The 20,520-nt window shown below is 40.4% G+C and overlaps 2 protein-coding genes across 2 annotated transcripts in view; one reads left to right on the top strand and one right to left on the bottom strand.

Annotated features, from left to right (window-relative positions):
- LOC104950037 (uncharacterized) overlaps positions 1 to 5,017 on the bottom strand; it is a 14,241-nt gene extending 9,224 nt beyond the window's left edge. Inside the window, exons 1-2 of the mRNA XM_010776480.1 lie at positions 4,819 to 5,017; positions 1,872 to 1,999 (exon numbers count right to left, since the gene is read on the bottom strand). The gene's annotated coding sequence lies outside the window, so the exon portion shown is untranslated. The remainder of the gene's footprint in view (positions 1 to 1,871; positions 2,000 to 4,818) is intronic.
- A 5,193-nt stretch (positions 5,018 to 10,210) lies between these two features.
- Positions 10,211 to 12,149, top strand: LOC104942368 (endonuclease domain-containing 1 protein). The gene is made up of 2 exons (XM_010767585.1): positions 10,211 to 10,500; positions 11,474 to 12,149. The coding sequence occupies exons 1-2, from the start codon at positions 10,216 to 10,218 to the stop codon at positions 12,080 to 12,082; spliced, it is 894 nt and encodes a 297-aa protein (XP_010765887.1). The 5' UTR covers positions 10,211 to 10,215; the 3' UTR covers positions 12,083 to 12,149.
- The last annotated feature ends 8,371 nt before the right edge of the window (positions 12,150 to 20,520 follow it).

The following is a 20,520-nucleotide window of genomic DNA, read 5'->3' as shown; positions in this document are numbered from 1 at the left end:
TAACTTCAATATTTAAAAAATCTTCATTGTAAGAGTAACGGGTAGACTGTCTTTGTATGTGCGTATTCCACTGTAGCGCCCGGTACCTTAATGGGAAACCCTATAGTTTGTACATGTTCAATACAATTGTAACACTGTACACATGAACGTTTCTTTTTTCGGTTCACCAAAAAAAAATCTCACTCCAAGCTGAACTCAAATGTTGGCAGCCCTGATTAAACATTAAAAAGATCAGGCAGTTCAGAGAGAATCAAAGGCAGGCAGGCAGGCAGGCAGGCAGCTCTGCATGACATTCTTCTGGACGTGTTTCCTTGTGGTGATAGTGAGGGTAGTCAATCCCTTTTTTGACAAGACAGTAGTGACGGCCATCTTGGTGACGTGTGTTGTTGTGCGAGACCAGAGATGTAGTTCATTCAGCGTTTCACACAAACAAATGTGTTACTTCACAGTTTTATGACACATTTTTATTTATTTGACTTGCAAAATGATCTTTTAAATTGACAAACATCATATGTGTAATTTGTGGCATAATTCAAACGGGATCGAAAGACAATCTTTCTCTCTCCATTGACTTCAATACATAATTTTTCCGAATTAAGGTCCCATGGAGCTCCCCCGGAAGGGGAGGGACTTCGCCTCTCTATTGCTGTGTCTTAATTAGAATATGCTACAAATCGTCATGAGGCCTAATTGTTAGTATCCAAAATGAATATGCAATTTAAACAAAGCATATCAACTTAGAATATTGTCATAAGAGCAAGAATAGTGGAATAAAAAAAGGGTGCATGTTGCTGTCACTGTTTGCTTGGTTCATGCTAACACATGGTAAACTGTTTCACTGCTTGTGTGGTGTTATAACATTTTTAGACACAAGCATTGCAATCATTTTTTTGACAAGAAAAAACGCCTTACCACGCTTTATCCCCGAGCCTGCTGCTGGTATTTGAGCAACATTACAAAGACAGCACATAAACCATCTGTTGTACACCCTCCCTGTTGCACACTACAGGACACACTAGCTACAGGGTTGTAGGGGGAGCCATCACTCAGCAGCAGCTTAAATTTGACTCTGCACAACAATGGCGCTGTGCTTCCAATATTAAACCCATCTGCATAGGGTTAACTCGAGACATCTGGAATTCTGCTCCAGCCTGGCCAAATGATGTCATGTGCAAAAGGGGTTAAGTTGCTGTTGGGTAAACCCTCTGCTTCACAGCGAGATACGTTCAAGAAAAGAATGTGCAATGCAAACAGTGCAGTTTAGCGTGTTTTTGTTCAATGTGTAGTAGTTCCAGAGGTATTTTTCAAGCTGTGTTGGACTGTATACCACAGACCAACTTGACCAACATTTCAAAAGATATTTATTTGAGAAACGTAACAACAATGTCCCTTTGCAGAAAACATGACCCGGTTACTCATGATACTTCACAGACTTTGTTGAAAGCAGTGTCAATGTAGCAACAATTTGCTTGTTGCTGAACTTTGCTCGGTGATCTGGTAGATGGGTGTAACTTGGCAGAAAGAAAAATGTTCCTACAAAAAACTGCTCTTAACTGTGGATTTTCTTGAATAACCATAACCGGGTCTTGTTTTTCACCGCTTTGAGCACCTTAAGCCAATTGCCATCTAGCTCCAATATATTGCGAAGTAGGGAGACATCTTTAGGACCAATTACACTACAGGTAAAAGGAAAATATGCATGTTAGGTGAACTGTCCCTTTAAACCTGTCATATGCACCACACAGCCTGCTTTCTGCCTCTTGTCACCAAGGAAACCCTGGTCATCCACTCTGTCACCACAGAGGAGTAGACTTACTATATTCATGTCTCACAAACAGTTGATGCTTCTGTTCACAAGCAGCACATCTTACCTTACAATGAGCACTGAGAGAAAGGAGGAGACCGAATCTGGACCCAATATGATGACGCTGTCCGTCAGGAATAGCTAGACAGCAGACCCGTGCAGTCCCTTTAAATAGACACGGTCATCCTCTGCGAGCTGGCAAACACACACAGACACACACACGCACAGCAGAGGGAGTAAGGGAACACCACAGTCAGTTGGAGCACAGATGTAGAAGACAGGAAATGTTTTATTGTCTCAAACCAAGGCATTTATCTTTCCTCAATCCCTAATGTAATGCTACCATTCTCTTCCTTGCCTCTCATTTCCTACAACACATGCTTTCACACACACTCGCACTGTTGCAAACCTGACCCTCTCTAGACAAAGGAAGAGGACGAAATGAGATGTAAGAGAGAAGTGAGAGGATGGATGGGCTAGTAACCTCTGACAGGCCTTCTTCTTCTCCTGACTATCCTCTTCATCGCCCTGCCCTTCGCTTTATTCTTCACTACTTGTTTCAACAAGGCTCCTTTTCTCTCTAGATACCCAATATCCCAGCCTTTTCCATTCTCTTTCATGCAATGTGTATGGCTCTGCCTATGCCTCACCCTCCCTTTTCTCTGCATGCTGTGTCCTTGTATCCCTGGCAACCGATGATATCATTTAGTCCAGAGCTGGGAGCACGGTCTCAAGCAAGCAGGGGGGTGTATGCGTGTGATTTTTGACATCAAGATAGAGGGGGGGGGGATTAAGTCTGCAAGCAATACACAGCTGTCAGTTGAATAAAAAAAAACTGTCATTGTTAAGAGACAATCTGCTAATAGGCTGCAATTTGCGTCCGCATTTAGACAAACCAACAGCCTGTCCTTTTCTTGCACACTCTCTGGAGCTGCTTGCTAGCTGCAGTGAATCACTGCAGATGTGCATCTCCTGCTGAGACTGTCTGTGAGCCAGTAGTAAGGATCCTGTACCATAAAAGGAGAGATGGGCTGCACCAGACTAGGTCTGTCTCCGGTGGCTCGCAGGCTGGCTAACAAGAGGAGAAGAGATGAAGAGGAAGCGACAGATAGGCTGGATGGACAATCCTCCCTGGATGCATGCACATGTGTGAATTTATTGGTTTTGAGCTGGAAAAAGTGCCACAATCACAGAGAGAGAGAGTGTACAGTATGAGTCGAATATCAATCACATTTCTAAAAATAACACCCCCGCAGCCACACTCCCCTCAGCTCTATCCCCTTCTCCCCCTCTCTTTAATAGCAGCTTCTCCCGGTGTATGCTCCATAAAGCACAGCCCTCTCTGAGGGGTGCTGGAACGTTCCAAGGCAAGGTCAAGAGCAAGGAAGAGGGGTGTCTTTTGCAAGCGATGCAAAATGTACATTTTTGGGTTTTTTTGTTAACAAAGACAATGGGGGAGGTTAACAGGTTTGAAGAAGGCACCGGGTGCACGTGTGTGTTTTGTGTTCAAACAGCTGGGTTGTGAGGGGAGTAGGAGAATCAAATGTTCAGGTGTTTGCCAAAAGCTGGCAATCAAGTCAACTGGAAGCATACGTGTGGCACTAGTCATACTGTAGAAAGTAACCCAAAATAATATTTATTTATTGTATTTAAAACACGAAAAAAAGAGACCCGCAACTTTATGTTCTAAATAAATATTTTTGTCTGAAATTGTGAAAAAGTCAATAAAGGTTTGTCAAAGTGAAGGGTTACGTCTTGACATGTTTTGTTTTGTCAGTCCTAAACTCAAAGATATTCACTTTGATGTTTTACAAAAAAGAGAAATGCAAGAAATATCCATATTTAAAAAGACTGAAAAACACATTACTGCCATTATGCACTGGAAATGACTAACGACTCATCTATGACCAAAAAAGTTGCATATTATTTCCTGTCTGATTGAGGGATCAACTAATGGTTGCAGCTCTAACGCTCATACAATTGTGTCAACAAATCTATGAGTTCATTTCATAGAGAAATCTTTAAAACAGAGTTCCTGTACAAAGACTTATCCAAAAGCACCACTTCACCAGAGATGTGCTAACAAGTTTCTTTGAAATAAGTTAAAAAGCATGATAAAAGTGACTTGGCGACTTAATAAATCTTAGCCGACAAACACCAAAATGAGAGGGGGCAGTCTCACATTTTGAGCTCTTTATTAAATCAAAGAAAAATAGCGACATAAAGCTTTCTGTGTGAGATGCGTTACAGACTAATCTGAACTTTCTTTGGAGCCAAGTAGTGATGTGACACAGTTTAAACACAAGACTAAAAGGGAGATTAATCCTCACTTGCTCTCACTGTAGCTCCAAACACACACACACACACACACACACACACACACACACACACACACACACACACACACACACACACACACACACACACACACACACACACACACACACACACACACACTACACACTACACACTACACTACTACACTACACTACTACNCATGCATGAATGTGCAGCACAGTCTGCAGACAGACACACACACACACACACACACACACACACACGTTTAATTGAGTGTAGCCGCAACAGTTTCCCTTCACTAGATTCTTCATTTCACATTTTTTATTTCTGCTCCTGCATTCTGTGTCTGCACATGAGCACTGTATCTGTGTATCTGTGTTTGAGTGTGTGTGTGTGTGTGTGTGTGTGTGTGTGTGTGTGTGTGTGTGTGTGTGTGTGTGTGTGTGTGTGTGTGTGTGTGTGTCTGTCTGCAGACTGTGCTGCACATTCATGCATGAAGCTCACACACGCACGCGCACGCACGCACGCACACACACACTGCAGTATGTTCTGCCAGGACGATGGCACATATAATAGACAAACATGTAGACACACACGGGATAAAATGAAATGGAAGCACATGCTCGCGCTTCTTCCACACTCGTAGATGAAGTGTATTTACATTTAGCCATTAGCAAATAGCACACGAAGCAGCTCCACTGTAGCCCTTCTTTTACCTCTCTGTTTTTCTTGTCTTCGCTCTCTTTGGTCCACACGCCCCTCTTGGCTCCCCTATTCCTCCCTTGCACTACTCGCCACCTTGTCTGGCCCGTTCCTCTCTCCTCTGTCTTCTTTCTTCCACCTCACCTCCTCCTCTTCCTGTTTCCACTCCGCTCTCAGATGCTCCGGCTCTGTAGCAGACTGATCCATGTACGGAGAGCGAGGAGGCGGGCCTATAGAGCTGCCAATCACAAGGCACAAGCCAATGAGAGGGGAGAGAAACTCTCACATTTTGCAGCTATCTAGGGGAGGGAAGTGGTAGCAAACAGAGGCTTGGGGGGCTTTTCATTTTTTATATTCCTCCTGCTGTATATGTGAGGGTCGGGAATGAGTTGGAACATGGCCAGTACAGTAAAGAAGGCATTTTACATTTCTCCACAGCTGTGTGATACATTTTACTGGAGTCCACAGACATGAACCCCCCCTAAAATATCACTGCAAGTGGTTGACACCTATTTGCATGAATCCTAAAAAAATAGGATACATTAGGTCTTAATTAAAGGGTAGTAGAATCGTCATGTAGGCATATTGGTAAGAACGATGCACATCCCATGTATGTGGCTCATGGGGAGCTAACTGCATATCCATGTATATTTCTGGAGGAATTGGGAGGCGAATCTGAGGCAAATGGTGACAGACGGCCTGCGAGTGTTGTCTGAGCTCAAATGTCAAGTGGCAGGATACAGGGGGAGGTGGGGCTATACAGCTCCAGGTTTATGAGGGAGGATCTACTTTGTCGCTCATGATTACTCCCAAAAAACTCTCGCTACGATATCCTCATTCCACCCATCAGTGACAAATGAAAAAGCAGGCAGAGATGTGCACTGAGAGGTAGAGACGGAGGATGAGGAGCCAGACGAATGTGAGGGTGAAATGGTGGAAGAAAGGAGCCAGCCTGAGCCCACTGCCAGGTTTTTTTTCTTCATTTTTTTGCCTCTCAAATGCCTTAGCAACAGCTCCTGAACAGCCCAAATTCTATTGGCCAATGTATGACCCCATGTGAGTATTTGGACCAATGAGAAGGCTTTGGTGCAGAACTTGAGCGGGGAGAGCTTCACAGGCGAATATATTATCTGCTAAACAGAGCCCCCTGGTGGCTCAATGAGGATCTGTTCCTCAGAAAGCCAAACTGTCATGCTGATACAGTTATTATACAGCAACATTTTTAACAATGTCACTCACGCTTCAGAAATGAACAACTGAATAATCTCGGGGTTTATCCGTTTTTTTGTTCTCTTTTTAGTGTGTTTGTGTTGTGGATTATTTCGATGTATGCATCTTTAAGTAAAGCTGTATTTGTTAATGTGTTAATAGTCCTATGCAATTTTGCATATATGCATATAAATAATTGTATAGTTGTATATTTTGTTTCAATATATTCAATAATGTTAAGATATGTATATCTTTTTTTATTATTAATGTGTGCTTCTATTCAACTGGAGCATGAATGCTGTTTAAAAGTGACAGTTTAATGTCACAGTAATTGAACAACAAATAACAAATGCGTTAAGATATTTGACCATTAGTTTAGATAATAAGTCACATTTTGGTAAGATAGCGCTTTCACAAAATTCTATGTGAAAAATAAGAGGAAAAGGTTAAGGAAGGAGAATCAGTCAGGAATCATTCAGGAAAATCATGGGAAAATAAGATTTTTTGGAATTGCAATTAATTCAAAAGATTCATTTTGAGTAGCCCCAAGTGAAACATAAAACTGTATAACAATTTTTAAAACTAAATAATTGAATTTACCTATAAAACACTTTTTAAAATACAATATTGTTTAACATTTGGCTACATTTTATAATAAAAGTCTACCTCACACTTTTTAGATTTTTTTAACGTTTGAATCTGTAATGTTTATAGGCATTTTACCCTAGCTTGTAAGAGCTGATCATCATGGTGCAGGTAAAGGGAACAGGCTCAAAACAAGCCTAGACGGCCACCTAGTGTGCAATATATATTACTGCACAATGATGTACTAGCTTTGGAACAGAGCTGCATGGGACATTTAAATGTAGGCCTACAGTGTGTGCTAAAAATAATAGGCAACATTTTTGTAAATTAGGACTATGTATTACATTTAATAATATTGCTGCATTTATTATATAGTTTGAAATTAATGTCACGTGTGAGTCTCCCATTACTAAAATTGTTAAATTATAACAAATCATTTCTTGAATTTGTCATTAAATCTCTCAACAACCTGGTACATTCATACTTGTCTGTTGAGTTTTTATCAATTCAGATGCCTGATACACAGAACCTTGAGGGGTTTATTTAAATTGTGTGCCATAAAGAAACAGACCAGATGATTTTTTTCGTGCTGCCCTGAAAGCTCACATTCATTTTGACCATCTAAAGACAACTTGACCACCAGTAATTGCATTTTGTACCAAAGTGCTATAACATTAGACTTGACAGCAGTAACATTTTCTGCTTCTTCCACTGAAGATGAAACAGCAGAGGGCAGCTGAGCTGGTTCTGTACTTGGTCAGAATATATCATTTTAATTGGTAAAAATGCTGACAGCAGAAAAATGTCTGTTCACATAACTGCATCATCAGCCCCAGCTACATAAGTTATGATTGTCATAACTCAGGATTAGATCAGAGAGGCAAGCTGGTCCCTCGATGAATAACCACAGTCGGTCACTCAAATTGACTTATTAGGGCAGTGAGGGATTGTTGCTCCAGCTTATCTGACTATCACTTACCATTTGCATAAGACTGCATGAGAAGAGGCAGCGTAGCACAGCAGCAGACACACCAGCCATTGATATACAGCACATTTCAACTCCTTTACACCATAGACGAAAAGGCCTCTGGTTCCCTATCTTTTTTGACGGACACCTCCTCCACAGAACTGTAACATTATCTCACTCCTTAATCAACACCATTGTTCAAGATAATTTCAACTGAATTGAAAACGTGATGTTAAATATTACTATTGATATAAAAGTGAATATTGCCACTTTGAGTTAATCAATTGCTAAAAACTATTATAGTATTGTAGCATTACTTTTAAGCTTGCTTGCTAACTATAATCTTTATACACTCAAGGATGTATAGTTATTCAATAATACTTGCTACTCACAAATCTTTCCACATACCCCCCAAAGTGCCCCAACATGGATAGAATACTGAACACACCTACCAGTGTCAGGGTCCTCTGCTAGACGTCACACAACATGTTAATCAAAGAGTCACATGCCAACCATACTCCAAAAGAGCACAAAGCACCATAAAGAGACACAACATGATCGCAAAGATACTAAAAGGAACTGCAGAGACACAAAGCAACTACAAAAAGACTCAACATGACTACAAAGAGACACACAAATGACCAGGAAGAGGAAAAAACAACTACAAAAAGTCTACAAAAAGAAAGAGACTATTACAAAGTGACATATACAACTCAGACTCAAAGAAGAAACAGAAAATACACACATAGAAACGCAAAACAATATTCCTCTTCAGAACGTGTGTAATGAGATCCATAACACTGACACAACACATGGTCAATGAGAAGAGCAATCAGTGACTCTTCTGTGAGGGGATAGTCAATGCAGCATTGCACTGACAATCATCCAATAGTGGTAGTAAATGTGTTTGATCATAAAAAGAGCACAAATAAAGAATCTGCATAATGTGTGTCCAAGAGTGTTGGGGGTATTTCTTATTCTGCTTCTTCACATTCATCAGTTTCTTCACAACTGGTTTATGTATCAGTCTTGCTTTTGAACTGGTCACTTTGTCGTAGTTTTGCATTCATGCATTATCTCTACTATTCACGATTAAAAGCATAGTACCTCTGAAGAGCACTGGCCACTCTAGGCCTTTTGTTCCTGACTGAGACAGATTAGACACTTTTGCATTTTATATTACGCTGATAGCATGAGTCTGAATGTAAAACATCTATGTCCTGTGTTTCACCTCATCACTCTTTAAGAGTGCACTGCAGTTATAGCTAGAATAAGATGTATCTATTTAAACAATGAGTGTACAATACATGCATTGCACCACATTGACTATAAGCAGTAGTGGAAAGTAACTTATTGCATTTACTCAAGTACTATATTGTACATTTTGAGGTACACATACTTTACTTGAGTGTTTCCATTTTATGCTACTTTATACTTGCACTCTACTAGATTTTGGCAGAAAATATTCTACCTTTTACTCCATTATCTGACAACATTAATTATTAGTTATTTTTGCAGGTACATGTTAATAATAGAAAAAGTAATTAATGCATTATTATGTAATTTTATGGATGGGGATACCTGACCGTATAACAAGTTACTAATTTTGTGTCCTGCAAACATTTAAATGATGGACACATTAATGCATCACTATATATAAACCAGAGATATAATATATATTATACTGAAAATGGATATTTTGATAATGGATACTTTTAGATTTAGTACTGAAGTATTTGATGCAGCTAATCATTTGGTTATTTTACTTAAGTAAAATGTTTAATGCAGGGCGTTTACTTGTATTTCTACACTGTGGTGTATACTTTTATACTCAAGCAAAGATCTGAGTACTTCTTCCACCCGATCCTAGAGGCTCAATGAGGATTTCCATCTGTTGTCTGTGGAAATGTGTATTATGGACGTATAACAAATTCCCCAAAATCTTCATAAATGCACCGGACAACCCAACATATTCAGACCTTGATGACAACTTGATTGTCTCTTTTTCAACCATTTTTCAACATCAGTTTAAACTGACTAATACACTCACATACTTATATATATTCTGTAATGGAAACCCCTATAGTCTTCCTCTACAGCAAAAATAAAAGGGCCAAAATATATACATTTTGGGCAGCAGTAAGCGGACCACACGTGAAACAAGGCCTTCACAAGTTGTTCAGAATAGCTATGTTTGTTTTTAATTTCTCGAGGTACTAAGGTGAATTTGTGAAATACTGACTTTGTAAATATGTGACATGACCGCAAGTAGTTGATAATCCTGTATTTTGTCACCTTCACCATGGATTGCACCATTTATAAAATATAATAGCTTCTATCCCAAAGAGCAAACCATAATGTCATTAAGAACTCACAGAGACAAACTTGTCAAATAAACATCAGTAGGTTTGTTACAGTAGCTTTACTTCAAAATGAGAAATACATCCTTAAAGAACATACGCTTTCGAAAAATAGTCATAGGAACAAACTTCTTTGGAATTGTGTGATAAAGCCCATCCACGCCCACAAATGAAAGGAGACCTGTCTTTTGTCAAACTCTACTTTGCATATCTGGACTGTAATAATCGTAACTGCAAACCCTTTCTGTCATTGCTTGCCAGTCGGACTGACTGAGGAGACGTTTTTGACCATGACAATTCTATTTTTGCTAGGCTGTTTTTTGCCTCTACTTTCTGCAACAGTTGTTCTAGATTTTAATCACATTGAGAGATGTAAGGACTCCCTGTACATGGGGACTCCACCGAGGGGCTTCACCGACAACAACCTGAAGAGGATCTGCCAACGTTACGCCGACAGACCTCGCTATGTGACCCTGTACGACCCCCAGAAGAGGATTCCCGTTTACTCAGCTTATACATTCAAGAAAACAGAGGGAGACAGGCGTGTGGACTACCCATGGATGTTTGAGCCACAGGTGGGAGACTAGTCTTTGAGTAATAGTTTAAGTTTAGTCAAAGTGCAGGCATAGTAAATAAAGACAAATCAGTTGTGATAATATGAGAATTATGTTTACTATTACAAGAATAAAGATGTACTTTCAAGAAAAATGTGGAATATTATGAAAATTAACGTAGTTATAATTACAAGTGTTGGTTTTAATATAGTAGTACAAATTATATTTGTCTTTTATGTGTGAAGTGAGTGTTGATGACCTATAGTTGCAACTTAATTTTTAAAATATTATGAATTGGATTCAGTTTAATTGTAGGCATGCACAATATAATCAACAAATAATATATCATTTATTGATCCAAGCGACCCTGCAGTATAAATTATCCTTTACCAGCTGCTACATTAAAGTGACAAACAAATTATTTCATCAATAATTGTAAGTCAATAAAATTATAAATACTATTCTGAAATGGGCTGTTGTGCAAACTAAGTAGACTTTTTACTTCAAGTATATTTGAATGGTAATACCTTTGTATTTGTTTAAAAAAAAAAAAAAAAAAAGGATTTTGAATGTAGGTAACAAACGTATTTCTATACTCTGGTTTTACTATTTTGACTGAAGTGAAGCTTTCATTGGGAATAAACAATAATGGCTTTGCACACTGTAAAATGTGTTAAATTGATCTGACTTTTAAAAATCTAAGTTCATTTCCTCATACAATTTAATATCGGTATCAGTCCAGGTTTACGTAAAATCACCTGTCGGCCATAATAGAAACCTTTATAGTCTTCCTCTACAGCAAAAAAAGGGCCTAATGTTAGACATTTTGTGCAAAACAAGGCTCTCACAAGTTGTTCAGAATGGGTTAAGTTCACCTAAAATGTTTCTGTATTTACTTCATTTTGTAAAGTTGTTCCAACTTAAAAATGTGATGTGGAATTAACTTGTTCTATTTGAGTGTAGGCTCTCATTCCCATCATGTGTGTCTCCACAGCTGGCAGAAACTGACGGGAATGGAAACATGCAGCCCTTCCCCACCGGCTACCTGCACATGAAGTTCGAGGACAGCCAGGCCGTCCTGGACGACTACTCTGACGTGGTCCTGTATGAGAGGGGTCACCTGAACCCGGACCAGCACCAATCCACGCCACACGACCGGGCCGCCACCTACACTCTGACCAACGTGGTCCCGCAGATCCGCGAGTTCAACATCGGGCCATGGCGCCAGTACGAGGAGCGGATCAGACTCCGCCTCAACAACTTCTGCCGCGGCGTGGCCTACATCGTGACCGGAGTAACCACCAGGGGCAACATGATCCGCAGGAACAACCAGGACCGGGTGGCCATCCCCGAAGATGTGTGGTCCGCCTACTGCTGCCCAGACTATGACCGCAACTCCCCGAGTGATGTCCGCATTCGCTTCCCTACCTACGCGGTCCTGGCCAAGAATGCCAAAGAAGGAAACAGCGTCCACGAGATGCCGCTCATGGAACTTGAGATCTTCCTGAAAAGTAATTTGGATGTTGACCAGAACCTCCAGATCTTCTATGACAACTGCATCTCCCCTTCACCCCTCCCTCTGTACCTGCAACACACTATTTAAAAGCTCTATGGGTTGGGTTGGATAAATTACACAGAAAAAACAGAAACTCTGACTTTAATTAAATGTATTGTGTCAACAAATTTCAAATAAATGTTTTAGGTTAGTTGAAAGCAATAATATTAAGTTTTAATACTAAATAAATTCAACTTAATATTATTGCTTTCAACTAACCTAATACAGTTATGTGTAATCTGTTGACATAATTAATTTCAATAAAGTCAACATTTCAGTTTTTTCAGTGTGGAGAAAATTGTCATAGTTCACAGTAAAGTTAATTCAAAATTCCTCTTGCAGCTTAGTTATTCTTCGGGGAAAAACGTTTTTGAATAACTGTTTCCTTTCATCATCTGTTATTTGACCAACAAATCGTAAAGCAACACATGTTACAGGAGAGCTGCTTTGTTGGGAGAGGGAATAAAATGTGTGGAAAGCTATTCAAATTGGCTCCTTTAATAAAGTATAGTTCATTCACGCGATTTGTGATTGTGTCATTACTTTTCATTCTTGTCAAATGTTAGTGGTAAGCTTAGAAAAAGCTCCTTATCCTCCTGAGAATGTGAGTTTGAATGTTTAGTCAGTTATGAAAATTGGATTGGATCTATGGCTATCTGATGGGTTTTAGTGCGTTTAGTCATTGAGTTGATCCACTTGTAAAAGTATTTTGAATATCATATAAAATATTCCATGGTCAGTTGTATAACTTGTTGCAGGGTTACTGAAGTTTTAGAAAACCAACAGGATTTAGGAACTGTTAAAAATGTACCACCTTAATGCTATTTTTAGAAACGAAAGAGTGAGGATAATATATTAAAACATTAAATTGGTCAAAGATAACCTCTGTGAATATTATGTCATGGAGACTTTTCATATTTTTGGTTTGTGGTATGGTTTTATGGGATGCTGAAAATTACATTTATTTTTGAAATTCTAAAGAGGAAGATGCTTTCTGTTTTTTTTCAGTCGGAAGCAGTCATTTTCTGATGCAGCAGACCTTTCTTACATATTATGGCCTTCACTGCCATCTAGTGACAAAGGAAAATAATTTCCTCAGATCACTTCTCCCAGAAAAAACAGCTGAGTATTATTGTCTGTAAAGGTAATCAGGTTGAGCGCAAAAGAGAAATACTATCAGTCATCCAAACAATTATGCAATCTGTATATGATGATTCTGCTGTTATAACACAAATAATGTTGATAGATAGAGTGCACGTCAACCATAAGAGTTATTAGACAGTGCAAAGGCTAATAACTTGTTTGTTATTACAGCAATATTTCAGGGCAGATACTTTAAACCAAAATAAATGAATAAGATAGGAAAAACTATTAAAAACTGCAGAAAGTTGCATTATTAACTGGTGCAAGACCATATTTCATTTTTTCTTTCTCTTCTGTAATGAATTCTTCTAAATTAATTAAAAACAACTTGCACCACCTTGCTTATTAAAGGGATGTATCTTTATTGTTTTTCCAAGGTAATTATCCGTTGCCTACCTGTGATAATTATAATGCTGAATACTTCATTTGGGAAGAAAATATCAACTGACTAGAGTGACATTTGAGAGGTAAAAAGAGCAATGTGGAGCTTTTTCCCCAGCAATAACACAGAACTAAATGTATCTGTGGCCAAAAAAAGTTTTAATTGTTTCCACATCGGGGCTTAAACGAATGGAAATCCATGCAATAGCACAGATTCTTCATCCAAAAGCCCCAGTGCATCAGTCAGTTCCTGTATGTTGCTATAATATTGATTTATTGTGTACACAAGCTGAATAAATAAACACCAGAGGTCAGTTCCCTTCATAAAACTGGTGCTGTTATTTTTAGCTTTGGAATTCAAATCTCTGGATAACTTTAAAACCTCACAGAATGAGAGTCAAAACTCCGTATATTTGGTTATGTACAATGGAATTACGGGATTGTGGACATTTTGAGGATACATTAGAATAACAGCTGTAAGCAAAAACATTTCAAACTGAAAAAATAAACAGTTTATGACGATTTAAAATCTTACCCACATCAATCAAACACCATGGTTCCTCTTTCTCTCCGTCTAGGCGGCCATCTTCTCTCTTAAAACAATAAAAACCAAGATCAATCCTGCCACACTAGAAAAAGAAACACAGATGAGATTAGTATTACATTATAACAAGAAAAGCATGTTAGTAACTAAATGTTTTTCATGTTATAACAAGATATGTTCACAACATACAAACGTATTACGTAATAACATTATAGACATTCTTATAATCTGACATTTCTCACATTGACAAATTGATTTCACATAAAATAAATTATATTATAGGGGGATTACTTCAATTGTTATAACCAAGATAAAAGTGCATTTGCAACTCCACTGGTAGTAAAATGAATAACCATTGTATAGAAGTTTATGAAAAGAGGACCCCACTTCTCACTTGGTTTATTACCTCAGTAAACATTTTCCTTAATAAGTTTGTGTCCTCAATCACTATTTTGAAGTCTTATTGAATAAAGTAATGTGAGCAACCACCCACCCACAAACCAACCACCCAACTATCCATCCATCCATCCATCCATCCAACCAACCAACCAACCAACCACATACCCAACCAACCAACCAACCAACCAACCAACCAACCAACCAACCAACCAACCAACCAACCAACCATCCAACCATCCAACCAACCAACCAACCAACCAACCAACCAACCAACCAACCATCCAACCAACAAAAAGCGCAACAGTATAGTGGGGTACTTCCACCGACATGGCTTTAAAATACAGTTTTCATTTTGCATCGCTCACATTGTGACACAAACGGTTGAAAGCATTTGTTTAAGAATGTCTTTTAATGTTTTCCAGTTCAGATACACAACATACAGTGTGTAATAGCCTCTATTTGAAATAGAAATATTAACTTTAATTTGTTCAACTCCTTCGGGTCATTATGCTCTCTCACAGTATCTTGAGCTCAAGCAGGTTACTGAATTGGACTAAATGAAACAGACAAACAGGTGCAAGCCTTCACTTTACCATTTCAGCAATAAATGTAATAAGAAGATATTTGGATCTTTGAAATGTTTTTTTTTTTTAATATATATATATTTTTCCTTACCTTAAGCCAACATCAAAACTGTAGTGTAAACATGTAAACTTAGTGAGTGTGCTTCCGTTATCTGTTGGCTGTCCAAACGCTTGTTTAGAAAAGGAAATGCTGTTTTTATAACGCTGTTTTTGGACTAACATCAAAAAGGTTCAATAATCCCATAAACAGAATGTGCAGAGAAACTTGCAAAAGGTAGCAAAAACAACCACCATGATTAGAGTCAGAAATAAGACCAAAAGAGTACAAAGGATTCCAAAACCTCCCAATTATGACAATGCTCAAGACAATGTGAGACATTAACAATTAAATCCAACAGCATCACAAGTAAAATTCTCGATTTGTAGTTTGTTTTGAGCACATATGAAAACGTGCGCCCATTTTCACATTTCATTCCTCAAAACATCCCAATTTTCCCGTCTTGTGTCGATTCCCTGCAGCTGTTCTTTGGCTTTTCAACCAATGAAAGGACTCAAACGCTGCCTCCATGATTGATGGGATAGTGCCATGTGTGTGATATGCTTTAGACAGGCATATTATCCAGTAAGAGCATTTTTATCACCACAACATCTAGGCTAACCTGAGCTGTAAGCATTCCTTTTTTTGAGTATTTGTTATCCTCAACCATGCTGTGATTTATTTTTTTCATTATTAACATATGTTAACAGATTCCTGTGCCCATAAACTATTGGAATTGGCCCTTGAGATCTAGGAAAGAAAGGAGAATAAAACATACGCATGAGTGCTAAAATCATGTAAGTTAGTCACCTAAACTTGCACCTGTTGTCACAAAGAAAAGATCCGGCCAATCACTCAAACCAAACGACAAACATAATATTTACAAATTCCAGTTTGTTCTCTTACACTTAAAAAATGTACAGTTTTGTTTCATGTGTTGGTTTTTGTTCTTTTTGTCCTCGCAGCTCGCTCCAGTCCAGTGTGAGGGATGGCAGTCTGGCTCCAGAGTGTTGTTGACCTGAGCAGACCGGATACAGAACAAGGAGCGGGGGGGAATTCATCCCGCTCGCCTTGCTTTCGTGATTTATGGTGTATGAGTAATGTCTGTCAATAAAGATTTAAATCAGGTTTTTTAGAACACATCCTCAGTGCATCGACAGATCATATCATTGATCACTGCCGGCATTTGTCCAGTGTTGTCCTAATGTCACTGGGATTTTTTTCCCTCAGAATTGTCCAGAGTGCGACCTGTCTCTCGTTGTGCAAAAAGATGTGAAACGCGCGTACGAGGCTTTCTCTCCTTTGGACCGTCATAAATATATCTCCCACCCCACAGAAGGGAGAATCATGAAACAACAAAAGACGAAAAGATAACTGTCAGGCAGTCTTTGAAGAATTTGGTTAATGTCAGTCACAGACAAAAACCTTATTTAGACTATTCATGTAACAGAGTTTTGTTTTTTTTGTAACTTAAAAAGTGCTATCTTCAGGTGAGATTGAGAGACAGTGACTGCGAAGTTGACAGTTGCAAAAGATAAAGAGAAACAGAGCAAAAGAGGGAGGAGCGGAAAAGGCTTTCATCAGTCTTTCTGGTAGTTTTGCAGCACAGTCTCAGTGTCAGGACATGACAAAAATAAAGAGGAAATATTTACTCTCTTTGTTATAATCATATCATATAATTATAGTTTTACACAATATTCATCTCTTAATACTTTAATACCCTTTTGAAGTACCACAAAGTGCAGCTGATATTAAAATAGAAAATGTAAATGATTAAAACAAAATAAAAAACTCAATGAAAAACGAGGCAAATCATTCAAATGGCAAACAAATGTCTCTGTCCACACTCCTTAGAAAAGAAAAAACATCATGCAAATATCCCAGACAGCAAAGTAGTTAATAAAACTTTATATACTTTTTTTTTTTTCAAACAAGGATATATTGAATCTGATTTCCCTTTAAAGAAGAAGGGACCAGCCACAGTGCAACATTGAGTGTAATAATAATAATAATAATAAAAAAAGTGTGTGGATCAAACAGAAACATGAAGGGGTTGGCACTTTTTATGATGGTAATTCCTTTTGTAAGATACAGTCAGGATGGACCACTCCAGGCGCTCCACTGGACGCCAGTGAAAGAGGAACTTTATCACAGTACTTGGCACCAAGAATGCTGGTAAAAACGAGATATCAGAATATCTTTTTTTTTCATTCATATCCTTACAATTTATTAATAATACATCATTTACATTTGTGTTTTTGTATAAAAGACTCCAAAAGGAAAACAGAGTCTAGAAGTGATTGCGAGGAACGAGGAGAGAAGTGGACGTGGAAATGGATTATGTGGATGGATTAATAAAAAGAGCTACGAGGGCAGATGCAGAGAGAGGAATAGTGTGAGCCAGCTGAAAACAGAGAAGTGGTTTAATGGGCTGAGATGGAGATACAGACAGAGAGATAATGAGAGAGAAACAAATAAAGTAATGGACATGATTAGAGCCTGTGTGGCGGAGATGCAGCGAGTTCTAATGGGCAGCCTGGATTCCAGGTTGCGTCCCACAGACTGAGTGTGATTCAGTTATTTCCTGTACCGCCCAACAGTTGAAGCCCCAATCTGGAAATGTTCTGAAAGCAGCATTTGAGAGTATACAGATTATCAAAATAAAACAATATTTCTGACGGCAATGTGGCCGCATTCTAACTGAAAACAGGTAGATACATTTGATAACAGAAGGGTTTATAAATCAAGGAAAAACTCATGCTTAAAATGTCAAAGAGTTCATCCTTTTACTCCCAGCGCTGCAAATACAATTTTAACAAAAGTCTCCAAAATCAGAACAAAGAGACAGCTGTTGGGACATAGTGCTCAACACAGGGTGCCAAATTCCACTTCCAGATTGGGCCTTTAAAGCTGCAATTTGTAAGTTTCAAGAAATCACCGCTTTATGACAGACAGCTTGTTGGGCATATGCTGCCTTGCTCACTGCTGCATGCTACTGTATTATCTTTTCGCTAAATGAACGGAAGTGAGCGTTCTATGTCAAACATAGTTTTGCACTGACACAACAACACATGCGCAAAAAACAACAGAGCTACACGTAAGATGTCTGATTCACGAGCTCAATACCTCTTAGAGAGAAGGAGAGCTTAAAGCTGTGGCTCACCTAAGCACGAGATACTGAAGGAGCTTCAACACGAGGAAGCAGTGTGTACATACGATGACAGGCGTCTGGCAGAGGAGTGTGTTTCATCAACCCCCCACCTTTGATTTATGATAACATTTTAGAGGTATTTCGCTGCTTAAAATCTTACAAACTGCAGCTTTATTTGAGGGCTTAATGAGAAAAGACAAAGACAAGGAGAATGGTGAGGGTGGAGATTGTATGGAGCAGTTTGTGTGGTGTGACTCTGTACGCCCAGAGTGGGGTAGCAGAGGTTGTGCCTGGTCCTATACACGGGTGGTGGAGTGTTGGTGTGGCAGGGCATTGTTGCTGTGGCTGGGGACGGGTGTGGTGGAGGGGGCCGGCACAGGAGGGTAAGTGTTGAAGGGGTGGAGGGGCTGCATGCTGCTGATGGTGCTGGGGATCATGGTGAGGGTGTTGGCTGTCATCAGTGGCACGTCCTCCGGGGCCCGCCGCAGGGCCAGCGTGTAGTCGGGGGGGCACACGGGGGGCCGCAGGGGTTCCAGGTCGCCGTGGATGCCGCGGGACGGGAGGGGCGTGCCGTGCTCCAGCTCCACCCTCTGCTGCTTCATCTGCAGCGACATCAGCTCCTCCTCCTGACTCAGCGCCAGGTCGTTGTGCGGTGGGGCCCCGACCACTCCCATGCCGACGCCCATGCCCATGCCCATGGTGGTGACGCGCTGCGGGGACAGTCGGCGGTGGCGTCTCTGCATGAGTTCGTGGCGCTTATCCCGTTTGTAGTAGAGCGCGGCGAAGGCCAGCACGTTGAGGAAGAGGAGCGAGGCGCCCACAGCCACCGTCACGCTCAGCTCCGTGGAGTAGTCCCTCGTCTCGTCGGGGAAGGGGGAGAAGCGGGGTCTCTCCGAGCCGTCGGGCTCAGGGTCGGGCGGGTAGGTGGAGATGCCGGTTGAGGGGTGCTTGGTGCCGGTACCGGGGCTTTTGGGGCCCTTCCAGCCTTTGTTGCCTCCGGGCGGCAGGCGGGTTGTGATGGGGCCGATGACCTCCTTGTGGAGGCTGTGCAGATGGGGCACCAGCTCCAGCCAGAAGGCCACCTTGTTGGCCCGGTAGTTGTCTCTGACGCGAGGCTTCAGGCCGATATGTAAGTACTGCTTATCTTTGGAGCTGAACTTGGTCCAGATGACTTCTTCGAAGCGGTTGGGCTTGGTGTGGATGAACGTGGTGTCCTGAGGAACTGGTAGGTTGGGATCCCTGGAGGAAAGAAATAGCAGAATCAAAATAGTTTTTATGCTAAGAATTCATCCTCACTCGGATTTTTCACACTTTTTTTTTCACACTGCCTCGCCTACCTCACTTTCAGCCCTTTCGATTTGATCCAAACCAAAACTACAGGTGTAAAACCTCCCAGGACCATAGTCAAACAAAAAGAGTAACCATGGTTCCATCTTTTGGATGGTTTGTACTTTCCGTCCAATTACAGGAAGTCCTGGCTATCCTCATGTAAGACTAGCAAAGCGCCTTTGGAGAACAGCTCTGTGCTTGGCAAGTGTGTGTATGAAAAGAGAGGTGGATGTGGCGCCCTCAGAGCAGACAACCATCAGAGCAGGAGAGACATTAACGGCCCGTCTACACTACAGGCATCGAAAAATGCTTTCAACGCTTCGCCCATTCACTTGAATGGGGTGACGTAGAAGATTTTTAATCTTCGCCCAACTGCATTGTGGGGAGCATGGCATGGCTTTGCAAGCATCACGAGCATCTATCGGCATCAAAAGTTGAACAATGTTCAACTTTTGAGGCTCGATGCTTGGCATCAGCCAATCAAATCCCGTTTATGCAAATCCCGCCAGTGCAAGCGCAGCCAATCAAACCGCGTGCAAGCTGGGAGAGCCAGACCGCTGTTCATTTCCTCATATTCCAAACGAGATATTACGGTAGCAAATCACCCGGTTCTTTACGACCAGAACTATTTACCGGGATACAAACCGGAGGAACCAGGCATGGAGGGAGGTGGCAGAGAAAGTTTATATCCAGTTTACTTCGTTTTAACATTGCTATTGCTTTGTATGTCGGGGGCGGGAGATTCATGTGATTGGTTGTTGGTCGCGTTGCTCGCAAAAAATTGCCAAGCTTCAGACACGCCCAGCTTCAAGATTTTTTGATGCCTGTAGTGTAGATGGGCCGGAAGTTTGCTAGAGAGCATTTAGATGATCCAGAAGAGGATTGGGAGAATGTCATATGGTCAGATGAAACCAAAAT

The sequence above is a fragment of the Notothenia coriiceps genome, unplaced genomic scaffold (assembly GCF_000735185.1).
Source record: "Notothenia coriiceps isolate Sejong01 unplaced genomic scaffold, NC01 NC01_scaffold00000339, whole genome shotgun sequence".
NCBI lineage: Eukaryota > Metazoa > Chordata > Actinopteri > Perciformes > Nototheniidae > Notothenia > Notothenia coriiceps.
Note: the sequence above shows the minus strand (reverse complement) of the source record. Positions and strands in the feature narration are given on the sequence as shown.

Bases quoted from the DNA above. Each gene is read 5' to 3' on its own strand.
- LOC104942368 (XM_010767585.1), top strand. From the start codon at position 10,216: ATGACAATTCTATTTTTGCTAGGCTGTTTTTTGCCTCTACTTTCTGCA. The intron at 10,501-11,473 runs GTGGGAGACTAG...GTGTCTCCACAG, and splicing joins CATGGATGTTTGAGCCACAG to CTGGCAGAAACTGACGGGAA.